Source organism: Lytechinus pictus, chromosome 13, assembly GCF_037042905.1.
Source record: "Lytechinus pictus isolate F3 Inbred chromosome 13, Lp3.0, whole genome shotgun sequence".
Classification (NCBI taxonomy): Eukaryota; Metazoa; Echinodermata; class Echinoidea; order Temnopleuroida; family Toxopneustidae; genus Lytechinus; species Lytechinus pictus.
In genome coordinates this window covers 11,806,233-11,828,073 of record NC_087257.1, presented here as the reverse complement: position 1 = coordinate 11,828,073, position 21,841 = coordinate 11,806,233, and the positions used below count along the sequence as shown (strand labels likewise).

The 21,841-nt window shown below is 37.1% G+C and overlaps 1 protein-coding gene across 1 annotated transcript in view; it reads left to right on the top strand.

The window, feature by feature from the left end:
• The window catches only part of LOC129273999 (mucin-2-like), a 131,501-nt gene that overhangs the window by 84,076 nt on the left and 25,584 nt on the right, over positions 1-21,841 (top strand). Inside the window, exons 47-59 of the mRNA XM_064108643.1 lie at positions 2,682-2,723; positions 3,096-3,500; positions 5,870-5,923; positions 6,509-6,562; positions 9,254-9,295; positions 9,668-10,072; positions 11,286-11,339; positions 11,922-11,975; positions 13,958-13,999; positions 14,370-14,771; positions 15,940-15,993; positions 17,197-17,249; positions 20,161-20,268. Of these exons, the coding sequence (XP_063964713.1) occupies positions 2,682-2,723; positions 3,096-3,500; positions 5,870-5,923; positions 6,509-6,562; positions 9,254-9,295; positions 9,668-10,072; positions 11,286-11,339; positions 11,922-11,975; positions 13,958-13,999; positions 14,370-14,771; positions 15,940-15,993; positions 17,197-17,249; positions 20,161-20,268 (1,769 nt within the window). The remainder of the gene's footprint in view (positions 1-2,681; positions 2,724-3,095; positions 3,501-5,869; positions 5,924-6,508; positions 6,563-9,253; positions 9,296-9,667; positions 10,073-11,285; positions 11,340-11,921; positions 11,976-13,957; positions 14,000-14,369; positions 14,772-15,939; positions 15,994-17,196; positions 17,250-20,160; positions 20,269-21,841) is intronic.

The following is a 21,841-nucleotide window of genomic DNA, read 5'->3' as shown; positions in this document are numbered from 1 at the left end:
TAAGTACCTTTTCAAAAGTCTAAGCTGTATTTTTTTAATGGGAATCAGTGGCTTTCATTGACCAATATACACACTCTTCATCATAGGCAGAACAATGGAGGATGCAGGAAAACCACAGTGAAAATGGCTTTATTCTGTAAACGCTGTTATTTTTGCGGGATTCAGTTTTCGCGCTGGGTGGCTTCAAAACATATTCGCGGGTTCTTTGATAACCACAATCTGCTGAGTGAAGTCTGAATGTGTTCTTCTTCCTCTGCAAGGTCACAATCCGTAGTGGTGATTGATCTAGCTCTATTCATAAGAATGGGGATAATACCCAACTTTTGGTAGAGAGGGTGGTGAGACTTGAAATTGAGGTACTGGCCAATGTGGGTAGCTTTCCTATAGACGAAGAGTTTGGTAGTACCATCCGGTACTGGAGTTTTCCTATTTGACTTTATGATTGAATTTGATGCTGCCACTGCTTCCAGAGTCTAGGTTTGATGTCTTCTGGAGCAGTGGCGATGGCTTCCTGTACTAGATGCTCCATAAAGATGTAAGCCTCAATGGGTGACACAGGACTCCCCTTAGCAGCTCCAAACCTTTGGCGGTATGAAACACCATCAAACTGGAAATAATAAGTTGTTAGGATGAAACGCAGGAGCTTTACAATGTCAGTGACAGAAAGGTTAGGTCTCTTCTTTTAGTCTACGTCGTAATTAAGTCTATCTTTAACATTGTCAATGGATTGCTCTATGGGGGTGATGGTGAATAGACTTACAACATGAAAGGAAACCATCATCTCTCCCTTGTCCAATGTTATGTTTTTGAAATCCTCCGTTCTTGCATTAGGAGACAAAATGTAGGCCAGAGATCTGGAGGTGTTGTATCATATTGATCAAGCGTAATCGACAAAAGGACGGAGAGGAAATCCTTCTTTGTGGATTTAAGGCATGCAGTAGAGACAAGGAATATTTTCCTCAGTAGGGTAGAGATATTCATACTGCTTAGCTGATATTTTCTGTTCGTCTTGGTGGTTTCAGTAATGCTAGTAATTTCCTTTTATAAGAAGCGGTAGGATCAGAAGGAAGAATCTCATCAGTCCTTTTATAACTTATCATTGTACTAACCTTGCTCTTGTTATCTTGGGTGTTCAACACTACAGTGGCTTTACCTCTGTCTTTAGACAGAATAGTAATGTCGTTGTTCTTGGACAGATTGTTGATGGCTTCTCTTTCTTCACTGGTGATGTTCGGTCGAGGAAGATTGGAAGTAATAGGGTTAGCTTTGATACTGATGAGATTGCAAGCAGCTTGTTCTGTCGCTACTATGAAGTCTTGAACCAGTAGTTCCTCAGGTGTGACAGCGAAACCAAGACCCTTTTTAAGTAGACGTGAGAATGAGAAATCACGAAAATATACCTGTTTTTGGTGAGCTTTCGCTTTCAAGACCGTCATAACTTTGGACAATACACACTATTCTCGACGTACGATCCCATACTCCATCGGTGTGCATCAGCGATAGCACCAGCTACAGCAGCTTCTACAGCTACATGTACAACGACGGTCTGACGAAGCTTGCAGCCTAGCAAGCGAAAGATTTCCAGAAAACAGGTAAATTTTGTGATTGTCGAAAAAAAGAATGGTTTCTTATGCCTACACATCTATCAGATGAACCTCTTCAGTGAACTTGTTTACTCAACTCAATGAGTTGTTTTCTTGACTTTGAAAGAGTTATAAGTAATTGAAATGATTTAAAATTTGAGGCAATGAGTGATATTTGTTGAGGAACAAGCTGTTAGTCAAGGCAAGGGGTAAATAAGTCCAGGAGCGCAGTGAAAATCAAGGGATTTGGGGAAAATAATGTGATTTTATCTTAAAGAAGGTGAATTTACATTTGATATCAAGGTCAAGGTCATAAGTTGAACTTATTTCTTTACCACATTCAGTTTGCTTGATATTTTTAAGATGATTTGTGTAAATGCTGCTTGAGAAGATTAGTAAAAAAAATTTGGTCTTTTGTCTTGTGGCAGCTGTGCTGCATATAGGTTTCCACACCTATCTAGGCTTCAGTGAAACGTGATTTTGACTTGTTTGAACAAGCTTTTAGGGTTTTTCTGTGTGCTGCCTTGCATTGATCAAGATTTGCAGTGCCAACCAACCTTGGTTCATTGATGCCTTAAGGAAACTTTCCTGTAATTGTGCTCTTTGAGGTCAAGTTAGGTAGACACAAGTCATGTTAGGTTTTACAGTGATTCTTATGGAAGTAAACTGCCACCTTTCAAAAAGTTAGGGGTGTATATGGAGGAATGGGACCTGAATGTTATAGTGTCATTGAAGGTCGCATGATAAGCAAATTTTGTAGGAAGTTAATTAGATTCTGTAGGAGATATATCACAATGATTGTGGATACAATTCTAAAGGTTGGCGTTGGAGATGGCAATAATTTTAGCTCTGCCACATATGTTTTTGGCACATTAGGGCTTAAATTAATGTTGTTTTCTATTTAGACATTCTTCATAGTTTCAGCAAGGCCTAGGTAAAGAAAAAAAAATGGAGAATGCCAAATTAGAAGATTGAGAGTGATATTCAGGAAAATGTATTTCAGTTGATATGCAGCAACATAATTGTTTTCTGTCAATTGATAATATGCACACATCATTCTGGATTGAAGGAATTTCTTTCTGAATGTTTTAATTGCAGTGACCACAACATCTTCCACTACAACAGTGACAACAACACCAGGTATACATGATAATGAATGGGAGTGTTCTTTTCATTAGAAGTACTTACTATTTGAACTGAATCATCAGTGAAATTTGTTTTTAACTTTGAGATATAGGAGCAAATTCAATTTTGTACTAAGTCTAGGTGTCCTTGCTGTTGATCTTATCTCTATTTAATGCCAGTTTTTATGTGTACACTAACAATATTATGCCTGGTAAACAGATTTTGGAACATGGAAATCGGTGCAGTGAGATCAGATTCTGTTAAAGTGTTTCTATTTAGTTGTACTCAATAAACAAAATAAATGTCTTGCATATTCTTGTAACTGGTATATTTATTGACTTTTTAAAAGATGTCGTTTCTTGTTTTTATCACCTGCTATTATTCTAGGTGTTTGTGAGGAGGACTTGGATAAGTTGAATGTTAGCATCATCCTTATTGCTGAGGGGAATAATCAGAGTACCGATGGAACTATCACACTGGTGTCTGGAGTCAATAAATTCAATATTGAGCTCTCTATCCCAGGGTACATGACGATAGTGAATGCGCTGAGTTTATTTGAGGCTGGAGGACAAAACACCCCTGTAGAGAGGGTTCGCATCTCAAATATTAGGCCTAGTCCAAGCGGCGGAGATACTAATGAATATGATGTTTATAGCTCCACTCCTCCTGGAATGTTTAGAGTTAATGATACATTTGGTAATGCACCTGTTGAATCTTTTGACATTGAAGTACTGGATGAGACTAGCAGGCCCTTAACTATTGAAGTCCAAGTCAGAGGATGTGTTGAACAAGGTAAACAGTTTGCCCTCAGCATATATATATATATATATATATAAGACATCAGAAATGCGAAACAAATTCACGAGTAATGCAGTTTTTGAAGTGCCAACAGTTAAGTTCTTTTATTCAATCTCCAAATTTTCGGTAGACATCTACCTTCTTCAGGGAAGATTCGTGAATTGTGACAAGTTTGAATGACAGTTGTTTTTATTAAAGCGTGCGCGATCTCAGCGGGACTAGGGTAACCACTGCTAGCTGCGCAAAATGCTGTTATGAATGTATAGTGCGCGCTTTTGGGTAATAGACCATTAATGACGTAAGTTACGTAATAATAAAAGAGTATGATTTAGGTTTCGTAACAATAAAAATATTTCGTAATAATAAGAGTGTCTAACTGAGACCGCGCACGCTGCACATTGTACAGAGAGATCATAATAAACAAGATAGCTGAATTAAGGAAATTAAGGCAAAGAGGAAAAAGATATGATTATCTATAGAATGTGAATGCGTTGAGCCAAGACAGATCTTTGTTCAGGCCACTTTCAAACGTGCGGCTTTTGACGATATGTCTCAGCTCAGCCCATTTCCGTTCCTCTGCCGATCTGTATCCTCCGCCGAAGATGCAGACTTTGATATCTTTGACAGAGTGATTAGGGAGGTTGAAGTGGTCGGCCACTGGAAAGTCCTTTTTGTTTTTGGTGATGGAGCTTTTGTGGTTATTGAATCTGGTGCGAAATTTGGTGCTGGTTTCACCAATGTAAGTGACCCCCGGGCATTTGGTACACATTATGCAATACAAGACATTCTGTGCGTCACATGTGTGGTTAGGGGGGTGGACAGTAAGGGACTGAGAAATTTTTACTGTGCTATCGGTGGTTAAGTAAGTGCATACTTGGCATCGTGGCTTGCCACATCTTTTGTTGCCTTTTGGGGGCGAAGGTTTGGGCAGTTCGCTCCTTACTAGTAGCTTTCTAATGCTAGGAGGCTGGCGTTGTGAGTGAAGGGGAGGATCGCCCATAGCGGTAGAGAGTTTAGGGTCAAGGTTGATATTCGCAGACCATTCCCTCTTTGTGGTTTTGGCAAACCTTTTGGCCTGGGGATGGTATGTAGTAACAAGAGGGATCCTTTCATTATTCCCTTGTTTTGGTTCTGCAGATAGGAGATCCTCTCTTGATATATATATATATATATATATATATATATATATATCTTATATTTCAAAATCAAAATAGGCAGTCATTGCTTATCCTGTCCAAGATAAATTGGTTTTGATTCTGCAGTTACCATGATTTATGTTTATGTTTTGAATCATGTTTCTGACTTTTATCACATAAACATAGCCTATTAATCAATTTTTAATGTGTACGTAGCCTATAATGCAATTTTTTGTGTGCACTTACAATATTAGGCCTGGTGAACAGATTTCGGAACACAAAAATTGCTGCAATGACATCAGATTCTGTTCAAGTTTTTCCATTTAGTTATACTTAATAAACAAATGGCAGGAGCACCATTCCAATATTAGAAGAAGTAGCACAGATAATTGAATTCAATTACATGTATGGGAGCTAGTTGGGCATGTAATTTTCTTCTTTTCTTGTCTGGGCCCTCACATTGTTGAGGTTTTGGACCAACTACTTCTGGAAACATTTAAAAATCACTATCACTCAAACAGAATACTTAGGTAATAAAAGTTAGTTTCTTACCATGTCACCCTCATTTTGGAAATGTATTATGGTAATTATGTAAAAAGTAACAGAACAAGTGAAAGGGATAATAAGTTGAGAATGAAGCTGTAATGCCATTGACATAAAGAGATCAAGGGTGACACTAAACTATCAGAACCAACTTGTCAAAGGGTTTAGCAAATGTAAGAAGAACTGGAGTATAATTGATAGAGCATTTTGTAATTTGCAGAAAATTAATAAAGTGGTCATTTTATAAAATTATTTGAGTAATTTTAGATACTTTAGAGGGTTTGTGGCTCAGTGTATAAGTCTCCTGACATATTGTGCTGCACTCAACCCAGGTAAGGTGAATGGGTACCTGGTATGTAGAGTTTCTTCAAATGCTTGAGTGCCTAGATAGTTTAGTCAAAGCCAGGGTAATTGTACTAGCAGGGCCTTCTAGGAGAACATTTTTTCGTAATTAAGTGGATACCCTGGGTATATTTGCTGTTAATACTATTATCATTATCAACACTCATTCCTTCGCGTTACTAATTTGTATTCTCTACAAATAAACTTGTTTACTTGAGAAAATGTTCTTTTCTTCACAATAAAAAAAATAGAAGTCACTTTGGAATGTGTATAAATTTGCACTGAAATTCATTTTGATAATTCATATAATTATATTGATGTTATCATCACTACCCTTTCTAGTTCCAACAACTACAACAGCAGCTCCAGAAACAACCACCCAATCAACAACACCTGGTAAGTTGTCTCAATGACTCTTTCATTCATTTTGATATCTGTTATTGTGATGCTGCATGATGGGACTACAATTCAAGAATCATTACCTTCATTTTACTTGGGTTGGATCCTTGCCACCTTTATGTAGGGGTGTTGTGGTCTAGTGGTCATAACTCTGTAAAATGTGGGTCCAATTCCAAGCAATCTTGTGTTTCCCTTTAGCAGGAACTTTACACATATTGTGCTGCACTCAACCCAGGTGAGGTGAGTGGGTATCCGGTAGGTAGAAGTTCCTCAAATGCTTGAGTGCCTAGGTAGCTTAGTTAAAGCCAGGGTAATAGTAATAGCAGGGCCCGCTGGGAGAACAATTTTTCGTAATTAAGTGGCTACCCTGAGTATATATGCTGTTATTACAATCATTATCAACACTCATTCCTTCGAGTTACTAATTTGTTTTCTCTACAAATACACTTGTTTACTTGAGAAAACGCTCTTTTTTTTCACAATCACAAAACTGTCACTCTGAAATGTGTATAAATATGCACTGAAATTTATTTTGATAACTCATATCAATTATATTAATGTTATCATTACTACTCTGTGCAGTTCCACCAACAACAACGGCAGCTCCAGAAACAACCACACCATCAACAACATCTGGTAAGTTGAATCAATTAGGTACCTTTTCAAAAGTCTAAGCTGTATTTTTTTAATGGGAATCAGTGGCTTTCATTGACCAATATACACACTTCATCATAGGCAGAACGATGGAGGATGCAGGAAAACCACAGTGAAAATGGCTTTATTCTGTAAACGCTGTTATTTTTGCGGGATTCAGTTTTCGCGCTGGGTGGCTTCAAAACATATTCACGCGTTCTTTGATAACCACAATATGCTGAGTGAAGTCTGAATGTGTTCTTCCTCCTCTGCAAGGTCACAGTCCGTAGTGGTGATTGATCTAGCTCTATTCATAAGAGTGGGGATAATACCCAACTTTTGGTAGAGAGGGTGGTGAGACTTGAAATTGAGGTACTGGCCAATGTGGGTAGCTTTCCTATAGACGAAGAGTTTGGTAGTACCATTTGGTACTGGAGTTTTCCTATTTGACTTTATGAGTGAATTTGATGCTGCCACTGCTTCCAGAGTCTAGGTTTGATGTCATCTGGAGCAGTGACGATGGCTTCCTGTACTAGATGCTCCATAAAGATGTAAGCCTCAATGGGTGACACAGGACTCCCCTTAGCAGCTCAAAACCTTTGGCGGTATGAAACACCATCAAACTCGAAATAATAAGTTGTTAGGATGAAACGCAGGAGCTTTACAATGTCGGTGACAGAAAGGTTAGGTCCCTTCTTTCAGTCTGCGTCGTGATTAAGTCTATCTTCAACATTGTCAATGGATTGCTCTATGGGGGTGATGGTGAATAGACTTACAACATGAAAGGAAACCAACATCTCTCCCTTGTCCAATGTTATGTTTTTGAAATCCTCCGTTCTTGCAACAGGAGACAAAATGTAGGCCAGAGATCTGGAGGTGTTGTATCATATTGATCTAGCGTAATCGACAAAAGGACGGAGAGGAAATCCTTCTTTGTGGATTTAAGGCATGCAGTAGAGACGAGGAATATTTTCCTCAGTAGGGTAGAGATATTCATACTGCTAAGCTGATATTTTCTGTTCGTCTTGGTGGTTTCAGTAATGCTAGTAATTTCCTTTTATAAGAAGCGGTAGGATCAGAAGGAAGAATCTCATCAGTCCTTTTATAACTTATCATGTTACTAACCTTGCTCTTGTTATCTTGGGTGTTCAACACTACAGTGGCTTTACCTCTGTCTTTAGGCAGAATAGTAATGTCCTTGTTCTTGGACAGATTGTTGATGGCTTCTCTTTCTTCACTGGTGATGTTCAGTCGAGGAAGATTGGAAGTAATAGGGTTAGCCTTGCTACTGATGAGATTGCAAGCAGCTTGTTCTGTCGCTACTATGAAGTCTTGAATCAGTAGTTCCTCAGGTGTGACAGCGAAACCAAGACCCTTTTTAAGTAGACATGAGAATGAGAAATCACGAAAATATACCTGTTTTTGGTGAGCTTTCGCTTTCTAGACTGTAAGCTTCATGAGACCGTCATAACTTTGGACAATACACACTATTCTCCACGTACGATCCCATACTCCATCGGTGTGCATCAGCGATAGCACCAGCTACATGTACAACGACGGTCTGACGAAGCTTGCAGCCTAGCAAGCGAAAGATTTCCAGAAAACAGGTAAATTTTGTGATTGTCGAAAAAAAGAATGGTTTCTTATGCCTACACATCTATCAGATGAACCTCTTCAGTGAACTTGTTTACTCAACTCAATGAGTTGTTTTCTTGACTTTGAAAGAGTTATAAGTAATTGAAATGATTTTAAATTTGAGGCAATGAGTGATATTTGTTGAGGAACAAGCCGTTAGTCAAGGCAAGGGGTAAATAAGTCCAGGAGCGCAGTGAAAATCAAGGGATTTGGGGAAAATAATGTGATTTTATCTTAAAGAAGGTGAATTTACATTTGATATCAAGGTCAAGGTCATAAGTTGAACTTATTTCTTTACCACATTCAGTTTGCTTGATATTTTTAAGATGATTTGTGTAAATGCTGCTTGAGAAGATTAGTAAAAAAAATTGGTCTTTTGTCTTGTGGCAGCTGTGCTGCATATAGGTTTCCACACCTATCTAGGCTTCAGTGAAACGTGATTTTGACTTGTTTGAACAAGCTTTTAGGGTTTTTCTGTGTGCTGCCTTGCATTGATCAAGATTTGCAGTGCCAACCAACCTTGGTTCATTGATGCCTTAAGGAAACTTTCCTGTAATTGTGCTCTTTGAGGTCAAGTTAAGTAGACACAGGTCATGTTAGGTTTTACAGTGATTCTTATGGAAGTAAACTGCCAGCTTTCAAAAAGTTGGGGGTGTATATGGACTAATGGGATCTGAATGTTATAGTGTCATTGAAGGTTGCATGATAAGCAAATTTTGTAGGAAGTTAATTAGATTCTGTAGGAGATATATCACAATGATTGTGGATACAATTCTAAAGGTTGGCGTTGGAGATGGCAATAATTTTAGCTCTGTCACATATGTTTTTGGCACATTAGAGCTTAAATTAATGTTGTTTTCTATTTAGACATTCTTCATAGTTTCAGCAAGGCCTAGGTAAAGAAAAAAAATGGAGAATGCCAAATTAGAAGATTGAGAGTGATATTCAGGAAAATGTATTTCAGTTGATATGCAGCAACATAATTGTTTTCTGTCAATTGATAATATGCACACATCATTCTGGATTGAAGGAATTTCTTTCTGAATGTTTTAATTGCAGTGACCACAACATCTTCCACTACAACAGTGACAACAACACCAGGTATACATGATAATGAATGGGAGTGTTCTTTTCATTAGAAGTACTTATTATTTGAACTGAATCGTCAGTGAAATTTGTTTTTAGCTTTGAGATATAGGAGCAAATTCAATTTTGTACTAAGTCTAGGTGTCCTTGCTGTTGATCTTATCTCTATTTAATGCCAGTTTTTATGTGTACACTAACAATATTATGCCTGGTAAACAGATTTTGGAACATGGAAATCGGTGCAGTGAGATCAGATTCTGTTAAAGTGTTTCTATTTAGTTGTACTCAATAAACAAAATAAATGTCTTGTATATTCTTGTAACTGGTATATTTATAGACTTTTTAAAAGATGTCTTTTCTTGTTTTTATCACCTGCTATTATTCTAGGTGTTTGTGAGGAGGACTTGGATAAGTTGAATGTTAGCATCATCCTTATTGCTGAGGGGAATAATCAGAGTACCGATGAAACTATCACACTGGTGTCTGGAGTCAATAAATTCAGCATTGAGCTCTCTATCCCAGGGTACATGACGATAGTGAATGCGCTGAGTTTATTTGAGGCTGGAGGACAAAACACCCCTCTAGAGAGGGTTCGCATCTCAAATATTAGGCCTAGTCCAAGCGGCGGAGATACTAATGAATATGATGTTTATAGCTCCACTCCTCCTGGAATGTTTAGAGTTAATGATACATTTGGTAATGCACCTGTTGAATCTTTTGACATTGAAGTACTGGATGAGACTAGCAGGCCCTTAACTATTGAAGTCCAAGTCAGAGGATGTGTTGAACAAGGTAAACAGTTTGCCCTCGGCATATATATATATATATATATCTTATATTTCAAAATCAAAATAGGCAGTCATTGCTTATCCTGTCCAAGATAAATTGGTTTTGATTCTGCAGTTACCATGATTTATGTTTATGTTTTGAATCATGTTTCTGACTTTTATCACATAAACATAGCCTATTAATCAATTTTTAATGTGTACGTAGCCTATAATGCAATTTTTTGTGTGCACTAACAATATTAGGCCTGGTGAACAGATTTCGGAACACAAAAATTGCTGCAATGACATCAGATTCTGTTCAAGTTTTTCCATTTAGTTTTACTTAATAAACAAATGGCAGGAGCACCATTTCAAGATTAGAAGAAGTAGCACAGATAATTGAATTCAATTACATGTATGGGAGCTAGTTGGGCATGTAATTTTCTTCTTTTCTTGTCTGGGCCCTCACATTGTTGAGGTTTTGGACCAACTACTTCTGGAAACATTTAAAAATCACTATCACTCAACCAGAATACTTAGGTAATAAAAGTTAGTTTCTTACCATGTCACCCTCATTTTGGAAATGTATTATGGTAATTATGTAAAAAGTAACAGAACAAGTGAAAGGGATAAGAAGTTGCGAATGAAGCTGTAATGTAATTGACATAAAGAGATCAAGGATGACACTAAACTATTAGAACCAACTTGTCAAAGGGTTTAGCAAATGTAAAAAGAACTGGAGTATAATTGATAGAGCATTTTGTAATTTGCAGAAAATGAATACAGTGGTCATTTTATAAAATTATTTGAGTAATTTTAGATACTTTAGAGGTTTTGTGGCTCAGTGTATATTAAGTCTCCTGACATATTGTGCTGCACTCAACCCAGGTAAGGTGAATGGGTACCTGGTATGTAGAGTTTCTTCAAATGCTTGAGTGCCTAGATAGCTTAGTCAAAGCCAGGGTAATTGTACTAGCAGGGCCTTTTAGGAGAACATTTTTTCGTAATTAAGTGGATACCCTGGGTATATTTGGTGTTAATACTATTATCATTATCAACACGCATTCCTTCGCGTTACTAATTTTTATTTTCTACAAATAAACTTGTTTACTTTAGAAAATGTTCTTTTCTTCACAATAAAAAAAAGAAGCCACTTTGAAATGTGTATAAATTTGCACTGAAATTCATTTTGATAACTCATATAATTATAATGATGTAATCATTACTACCTTGTCTAGTTCCAACAACTACAACGGCAGCTCCAGAAACAACCACCCAATCGACAACACCTGGTAAGTTGTCTCAATGACTCTTTCATTCATTTTGATATATGTTATTGTGATGCTGCATGATGGGACTACAATTCAAGAATCATAACCTTAATTTTACTTGGGTTGAATCCTTGCCACCTTTATGTAGGGGTGTTGTGGTCTAGTGGTCATAACTCTGTGAAATGTGGGTCCAATTCCAAGCCATCTTGTGTTTCCCTTTAGCAAGAACTTTACACATATTGTGCTGCACTCAACCCAGGTGAGGTGAGTGGGTATCCGGTAGGTAGAAGTTCCTCAAATGCTTGAATGCCTAGGTAGCTTAGTTAAAGCCAGGGTAATAGTAATAGCAGGGACCGCTGGGAGAACTTTTTTTCGTAATTAGGTGGCTACCCTGAGTATATATGCTGTTATTACAATCATTATCAACACTCATTCCTTCGAGTTACTAATTTGTTTTCTCTACAAATACACTTGTTTACTCTAGAAAGCGCTCTTTTTTTCACAATCACAAAAATGTCACTCTGAAATGTGTATAAATATGCACTGAAATTTATTTTGATAACTCATCAATTATATTAATGTTATCATTACTACTCTGTGCAGTTCCACCAACAACAACGGCAGCTCCAGAAACAACCACACCATCAACAACATCTGGTAAGTTGAATCAATTAGGTACCTTTTCAAAAGTCTAGGCTGCATTTTTTTAATGGGAATCAGTGGCTTTCATTGACCAATATACTCACTCTTCATCATAGGCAGAACAATGGAGGATGCAGGAATACCACAGTGAAAATGGCTTTATTCTGTAAACGCTGTTATTTTTGCGGGATTCAGTTTTCGCGCTGGGTGTCTTCAAAACATATTCACGGGTTCTTTGATAACCACAATATGCTGAGTGAAGTCTGAATGTGTTTTTCCTCCTCTACAAGGTCACAATCCGTGGTGGTGATTGATCTAGCTCTATTCATAAGAGTGGGGATAATACCCAACTTTTGGTAGAGAGGGTGGTGAGACTTGAAATTGAGGTACTGGCCAATGTGGGTAGATTTCCTATAGACGAAGAGTTTGGTAGTACTATCCAGTACTGGAGTTTTCCTATTTGACTTTATGAGTGAATTTGATGCTGCCACTGCTTCCAGAGTCTAGGTTTGATGTCATCTGGAGCAGTGACGATGGCTTCCTGTACTAGATGCTCCATAAAGCAGCTTGTTCTGTCGCTACTATGAAGTCTTGAACCAGTAGTTCCTCAGGTGTGACAGCAAAACCAAGACCTTTTTTAAGTAGACATGAGAATGAGAAATCACGAAAATATACCTGTTTTTGGTGAGCTTTCGCTTGCTAGACTGTAATCTTCATGAGACCGTCATAACTCTTGACAATACGCACTATTCTTGACGTACGATACCATACTCCATCGGTGTGCATCAGCGATAGCACCACCAGATAGCACCAGCTACAGCAGATACTACAGCTACATTTACAACGACGGTCTGACGAAGCTTGCAGCCTAGCAAGCGAAAGCTTACCAGAAAACAGGTAAATTTTGTGATTGTGGAAAAACGAATGGTTTCTTATGCCTACACATGTATCAGATGAACCTCTTCAGTGAACTTGTTTACTCAACTCAATGAGTTGTTTTCTTGACTTTGATAGAGTTATAAGTAATTGAAATGATTTAAAATTTGAGGCAATGAGTGATATTTGTTGAGGAACAAGATGTTAGTCAAGGGAAGGGGTAAATAAGTCCAGGAGCGCAGTGAAAATCAAGGGATTTTGAGAAAATAATGTTATTTTACCATAGGGGCTCTGTTATTTTGTCTTAAGGAAGGTGAATTTACATTTGATATCAAGGTCAAAAGTTGAACTTATTTCTTTACCACATTCAGTTTGCTTGATATTTTTAAGATGATTTGTGGAAATGCTGCTTGAGAAGATTATTGAAAAAAAAAAAGGTCTTTTGTCTTGTTGCAGCTGTGCTGCATGCAGGTTTCCACACCTATCTAGGCTTCAGTGAAACTTGATTTTGACTTGTTTGAACAAGCTTTTAGGGGTTTTCTGTGTGCTGCCTTGCATTGATCAAGATTTGCAGTGCCAACCAACCTTGGTTCATTGATGCCTTAAGGAAACTTTCCTGTAAATGTGCTCTTTGAGGTCAAGTTAAGTAGACACAGGTCATGTTAGGTTTTACAGTGATTCTTATGGAAGTAAACTGCCACCTTTCAAAAAGTTGGGGATGTATATGGACGAATGGGACCTGAATGTTATAGTGTCATTGAAGGTTGCATGATAAGCAAATTTTGTAGGAAGTTAATTAGATTCTGTAGGAGATATATCACAATGGTTGTGGATACAATTCTGAAGGTTGGCGTTGGAGATTGCAATAATTTTAGCTCTGTCACATATGTTTTTGGCACATTAGGGCTTAAATTAATGTTGTTTTCTATTTAGACATTCTTCATGGTTTCAGCAAGGCCTCGGTAAAAAAAATGGAGAATGCCAAATTAGAAGATTGAGAGTGATATTCAGGAAAATGTATTTCAGTTGATATGCAGCAACATAGTTGTTTTCTGTCAATTGATAATATGTACACATCATTCTGGATTGAAGGAATTTTTTTCTGAATGTTTTAATTGCAGTGACCACAACATCTACCACTACAACAGTGACAACAACACCAGGTATACATAATAATGAATGGGAGTGTTCTTTTCATTAGAAGTACTTACTATTTGAACTGAATCGTCAGTGAAATTTGTTTTTAACTTTGAGATATAGAAGCAAATTCAATTTTGTACTAAGTCTAGGTGTCCTTACTTTTGATCTTATCTCTACTTAACGCCAGTTTTTATGTGTACACTTACAATATTATGCCTGTTAAACAGATTTTGGAACATGGAAATTGGTGCAGTGAGATCAGATTCTGTTAAAGTGTTTCTATTTAATCGCTCAATAAACAAAAGAAATGTCTTGCATATTCTTGTAACTGGTATATCTAAAAACTTTTTGAAAGATGACTTTTCTTGTTTTTATCACCTGCTGTTATTCTAGGTGTTTGTGAGGAGGACTTGGATAATTTGAATGTTAGCATCATCCTTACTGCTGAGCGGAGTAATCAGAGTACCGATGAAACTATCACACTGGTGTCTGGAGTCAATAAATTCAATATTGAGCTCTCTATCCCAGGGTACATGACGATAGTGAATGCGCTGAGTTTATTTGAGGCTGGAGGACAAACCACCCCACTAGAGAGGGTTCGCATCTCAAATATTATGCATATACCAAGCGGCGGAGATACTATTGAATATGATGTTAGCTCCACTCCTCCTGGCATGTTTAGAGTTCTTGATACATTTGAAAATGGACCTGTTGAATCTTTTGACATTGAAGTATTGGATGAGACTAGCAGGCCCTTAACTATTAGAGTCCAAGTCAGAGGATGTATTGAACAAGGTAAACATTTTGCCCCTAGCATGATATGAAGAGTTTGGTTGCAAAAGGGGTTAGGTCCACTTTGGATCATTCAGAGAAAAATCATGTATTTTATTCTCACATATTGCAATATTCTTTTGAGAAACTAAATTGTCATGATGTACTACCTTTTCATGTGAATATAAAATTGGGTCTTCAATTTATTTCTATATATTAAAAAAAAAATTATCATTGTTGACCTAACCCTATTGCAAGCAAACTGAAATGAATCCAATCCGTTTTGAATGAAAAAGTGATTTTTCTATTCCACTTTTATTCACAGTTTAATGTAAATTTCAATATTGTCTGTGGTATCATCAGAGCTACTAAAAGTCTACAGGTTTTGAGAAAGAAACAATAAAATTTATGTAAAATGGACCTGACCCCTTTTGACAAATAAGCTCTTCAGAACAGAACTAACTTGTCAAAGGGTTTAGTTAATGTAAGAGGAACTGAAGTATAATTGAAAGAGCATTTTTTAATCTGCAGAAAATTAATAAAATGGTTATTTTCTAAAATTTCTTGAGAAATTTTTTATACTTAAGAGGTGTTGTGGCTCAGTGTATAATACCTTGGTCACATTTGTTCTACGGTGGCCGTACGGCGAGTCGAGAACAGCCGTTTTAACATTTTTTTGTCCAACTATATATAGGTGGTTTGACTTAAAATTAATAAAACGGCTGTTTTCGACTCGCCGTACGGCCGCCGTAGAGCAAATGTGACCAAGGTATAAGTCTCCTGACTTTGAACCACAAGGTCTGGGGTTCGAATTTCACTGCAGCACTCGCATCTTTTGGCTAGGTGTTTATCTATATTTGCCACTCTCCACCCAATTGTAGTAAATGGGTACTCGGTAGAAAGGAATTTCTTGATTGCTCGATGCGGCAGATCGGGGTAGCCTTGCTAAAGCCGGGGCTATAGCATGCAGCGCTTGGAAATATTTAGTGATACATACATGTAAATGTTGGATATTATTATGATACGTTTTTTCTCAATTTTGTACCAGACTACTAAAACAAATAGATTATTAACATAAGACTGCCTAGGTTGAAGAAATCACTTTAAAATGCACATAGGTTTGCGCTGAAGTCTACTCATATTTTGATAACTTGTATAATTATACCGTTTCTATTATTACTACTATGTACAGTTCCACCAACTACAACGGCAGCGCCAGAAACAACCACACCATCAACAACATCTGGTAAGTTGAATCAATTAGGTAGTACTTTTCAAAAGTCTAAGCTGCATTGTTTGATGGGAATCAGCAGCTTTCATTGATCAATATACACACTCTTCATCATAGACAGAACAATGGAGGATGCAGGAAAGCCACAGTGAAAATGGCTTCATCTGTAAATGCTGTTAATTTTCGCGGGATTAAAGTAGACATAAGAAGATGATCACAAAAACTGAGATTTTCACATCGATAGAAAGATTTCAACCCCTAGAATAGCATCTAACTCCATCCAGGTAACAAAACAAAAAGAAAATACAAAATTTAACCATTGAAACACCACCCAAATAAGAGAGCTGGAAATGCAATTTCATTTGAGGTGATTGATTACTTCAACGCTTGATTAAAGACTCCTTTTAATAGGAAATATTAAGATGTGTTCAGACATTCTGATGTTTTATAATGGATTCTATTACAATAAGCTTGTCATTTTTTTAGACCCTATATGTTTACCAGCAGATTCACTCATATGTCTCCAAGATGTATTTACATCTATATACAGGCAAGGAAACATTAGAGAGTTTTAGGAGCAGTGAACGAGAACGACGTAGCAGTCATCTGATCGTTCGAGTCAACGTCGTCGTCTGCCTTTATTCACTACGGATGCGAATACTTTAGATTTCACTCTATTTGTACGTACACGTGAAACAGTGCGATGACCAGCGGGTCATGACACGCTGCCCGACCCGGAAGATCTGGCGACCCGGTCGGGTGATGCGAAGGTGCAACTTGTGCACACGTCTCTTTCACTTGCTTTGATTCCTTTTTAGGCGAGTTAGGATATATATCGATGTATATTTTGGAGATCAGAAAGCAATTTCAAATATGATAAACACAATGCATCGTACAACTTACATTAATTTTGTGAAAAGTCACTGAAAACTGTGTTTTAAAAGGGATAGGGTGATCTTCATGCTTGGCTTGAACGGTTAAAATGACGTTACTCACGTGCACGTCGTCTATGATTTAGGAGAACCGCAAAATGGATGTGGCGAGGTTCTCGATTTTGATAGTGGACGTGTGTGAGGACCTGAGGCATATGGCAGGCCAAAAAATGACGTCATCTCGTACCAGTCCTCTATGTCGATGTACGTTTCTAAAAGTGCTCATTTACAGTTTTAGCATTCATTTTTTTAAAGCTAAATAATGGGCTTTATGCTTTTTTTTCAGGAACTACAACACCATATGTTTGCTATGATGACATCACCTCTACAACTTATCAAGTATGTACCATTTTTATACATTTTTACATGTTAATCATTTATTTAGTCCCTAACATGATACCTAAAGGGATAATCCATTTAGCAGCTCTGTGCAGGAAGCTATATTGGGGTTCAGGTCACTGGACCAAGGTCAAAGGGCATTCAAACTTTCATTAAAGGAGAATGAAACTCTTGCAGCAAGTTAGCTTTTGTGAAAGCAGAAAAATCAAAGAATAAGATCAACAAAAGTTTGAGTAAAATAGGACTAGCAATAGAAGAGTTATGAGCATTTGAATGTCGAGATCACTAATGCTATGGAGATCCTCCCATTGGCAATGCGACCAAGATCTATGATGTCACAGATGAACAACTCTCCCCTTTTGGACACTGAAAATATACCCCAAAACATCTCTTTTTGCTCATTCTAATCATATGACAAACGATTCATCAATGATATAATGTTGTGAAACTTATGCACTTGTCCTCTCATAAACAGAACACCTCACCTTGTGATAGACTCTATAAAAGTGAGAATATAAGTGAAATAAGTACTAAAGTAATGAGGGAGTTGTACGTGTGTGACATCACAGATATTGGTCGCATTGCCAATGGGAGGATCTACATGGCATTAGTGATCTCAATATTCAAATGCTCATAACTTTCTTATTATTCATTCAATCTTCCTCAAACTTTCAACAATATGTTTCTTTGATTTTTCTCTTTGATATGGATTCATCTGGTTTCAAGGGTTTCATTCTCCTTTAACTTTGATGAAAAAATTATAATTCCTTCATTTTTGTCTTGCCTGCATAGCAGAGCGAGACTTATAGGCGCCGCTTTCCAAAGGTGGTGACGGCACCGACAGTGTCATCAACATTGAAATCTTAACCAAGGTTATTTTTCACAGTGTCATAACTTTGAAAGTATATGAACTTTTTTCATGAAACTTGAACATAAGGGTCTTTTTGATAAAAAAGTCTACCTCAAAAAAAGTTGATGTAAATAAAAAAAGAAAAATCCAACACGCACAACACTGAAAATTGCATGAGAATCGGTTATAAAATAAGAAAGTTATGACATTTTTAAGTTTAGATTAATTTCACAAAACAATTATATGCACATTCTGGTCAGTATGAAATTGAGGGGACTGATGACATCACCCACTCACTATTTCCTTTGTATTCTATCATGAAATAAGAAATACTCTAATTTTCTCCTCATTGTCCTGTTAAACAAACTTTTATTCCTCCCAGAACATGTGGAATTACCATTGTTTTAACATTTTATTATTCAGTCAAGTTTGTCCTTAGTGTCAAATCTGGAAAAATTAAAATATTGTATAATTTATCAAAACAATACAAAACAAAAGAAATAGTGTGAGGGACATCATCAACTCTCTCATTTGCATGTCACTGAGTTGTGCATATAACTGTTATGTGAAAATTGAGCGTAACTTTAAAATATCAAAAGTTTCTTATTTTACAACCGATTTAAATGAAATTTTCAGCATTTTGCTTGTTTGATTTTCCTCTATTGATTCAAATCACCATTTTCTATAAGTGGAATTGACCTTTAAGTATCACTTTTCATCTTGCACCAGTTTCAGGTCGCATGATACATCTAGGTCCTGTAGGGACAATGTATGTTGACCATGTTTGGGGTATAAACATTGAATTCTTAATCAGGGTTATGGTTTTGAAACATTTTGAATTTATTTCATGAAACTTAGACAAAAGGGTAATCAAGTATCACTTATCAAGTTGAAGGTCGTTTAGGGTTAGTGAACTTTAAACATTGTTTGGGTATCTTTATGTACCCATCACACACTTGATGGGATGTAGAAACTGCTCCTTTTTATCTATTGCTCTACACCTTTTGAACTTCCTTCTTTGCTCCATGAAATTGACAACATTGAACTTTTCAAATCGTTCCTCAAAACTCACTTACTTTAGCAGATGTGTGGTAATCATTTTAAACGTAAAAGTCAAAATGTTTTAACACAGATATGGCATAATAAAAATGATGTGGATCATTATCATCATGAGCATTGATATCTTAACCGAGGTTAAGTTTTTGACATTTTAACTATGATAGTATAAAGGCCTTTATGATTAAACTTGGACGTGAGGGTAATTAAGTATCACTGTCCACCTGAACTAAATTGTAGGCTACATGATTATGGTCTATGGTCATTTAGGATCAATGAATTTCAGTCATGTATCAAAAACTTCTTACCCATGGTTAAGATTTTGAGTTATTAAGATAATTTGCAAACATAAGTCTGTACCCCATAAAACCATCATATATGATTACCACTTATTGGCAAACGGACTAATGTAATTTAAGGTGACTATTAAGAAAAGGTTAGTATAGGTCATTTTATCAAATCATCTGCTTTTTCCCCTCATTTTTTGAAAATTATTCATTGTACATGTATGAAGTGGTTTTCAAAGTCAGCACTGCTGCTACATTGAATTGTGTAATCCAGGCGTGACTGACAGACGTGCTCCTCTCGTTAGAAGAAGTGATCAAATTAAATGAAACTTGTGTGAGATGACATGAAATGAATTATGTGTTTCCAAGTCAAGGTCAAAGGTCATGTGAGGTCAATGAGCAGTTGTGAAATATTTTTTTCTACATTTTTTTAATTGCAGATGAATGTAACAAGTCATAGGAAACCCTTGTGTGTGATTGCCTGAGAGCAAATAAGTCAGGGGAAATCACTGGTAAATCTCTTGTGGAAATGCTACCCAGGGGCCGTAACACAAAGCTTAGCAATGATCGTAGAACATTTTTCTACGATCGATTACCTTGACTACACTGTACAATCGATCGTGAAATTCAAGCGTACGATTAATCACTCACCTTTGTGTTACGGGACCCAGGTCTTGAATCCATTTGTATGTTTCCTTGACTTTCCATTCGTTTTCAGGTTGGACAGATTGTGCTGAGACCATGCGAAACGTGTAGCTGTGTACAGGATATGGGACTTATGTGCTCCCAAACCAGTTGCAACCTCCAGTCGAGTGATTGCCAAGAGGTATTTTCATTTTTTTAATACAAATTATGCATCTTGTAGCCTGCAATGTAATGAAAAGCACCATCTAACAATTGATTGTAACATGCTACTACATGGTTCATCATTTACTTGTGGTTGTACAACGCCTACTTAGCTTTTTCTGCGCAAGCAAATGGGAGACTGAATGTCAAACATTCGTACCTTTGCATGCACACACGATGTACCATCCAAAATGTACCGTTGCATGGCTTCAGGGAGTTGACATCACAAAACGATTTAATTCATTATGGTCAGTAAAGATTAAGGCGCATTATGTACGTGTATGATAGCCTGCTGGCTAAATGCGAAATGCTGTCCAAGGTCATGTGTGTTTGTGAGCTTATGCTTTTTGCTCCCTCTCTGCAGGGAAAAACTCTTGATTTTTTTTTCATATTTTCGCTAGATTCTGAGACATTGTACAACACAAATAGCGAATATTCTTATTCGTGCGATGGTGCGAGATTTCGCATTTGGTGAAAGAAAGAGATGCTCTATTCAATTCGGCTATTGCCTTGTTGAATAGAGCATCTTTCTTTCGCCTCATGCGAAATCTCGCACCATCGCACTCATGCCTATTTGCTATTTGTATACTGTTATCAGTCATAAGATTGATTGATGCTTTCATCTCTTTGGAGGAAAAGGATCATTGCCAAATCATTGATGAATGAATAATTATGATATTAATAATAATGAAAATGATAATAATAGTCATACTAATGTTAATGATATTAATGATGGTAATATTGATAATTGTGATAATGATTGGAATAATGATAATACAAGAGATGAAAATATTGTGCTTTTGTACCGGGCTCTCGAAAATGATCATCATTTAATCCACAAAATCAGTTTAAGGAGAATTCAAAATCATTCTCTTGATATGTTGAAAATTGAAACAGATGGAATATGACCTTCTAAAATTGAGATGTAATACCGTGTGAAAAGGAATACAGTGTACCCCATAGTGTCTGTCATAGTGTTTCCCATAGTGTTTTCTACAGTGTGCCCCGTAGTGTCGGCCATATGGTGTGCCCCATAGTGTGTTAGAGTGTGCCCTATAATGCCTGACATAGTGTTTGCAACAGTGTGCCCCATAGTGTCTGCCACAGTGTGTCCTGTAGTGTCTGTCATAGTGTATCCCATTGTGTCTACTACAGTGTGCCCTGTAGTGCATGTTGGGGTGTGCCACAGTATTCCTATAAGTGTCTGCTACAGTGTGCCCCATAGCGTCTGTCGGGGTGTTCCCCACAGTGCGTGTCTTGGTTTCCCCATTGTGTCTGCCACAGTTTGCCCCATATTGTGTCCCACAGTGTGTAACACATTGTGAAATCACCTTCACGCTGTAGAGCATGTCAACATTACAAATCAAATTTCCACATGCACTGTAGTATTTGAACATATTGTGACCCTTTGCATTGTCAAGGTTTTCATAGTGTGGAAATATCTTGACACTTTTAGGTTTTAGGAAGTATATTGAAGTATTGGAGAGGGTTTAGATAGTGTGAATCTTGAACACAATACCTGTGAATCTTTGAGTAATATTGAGTAGCTTACA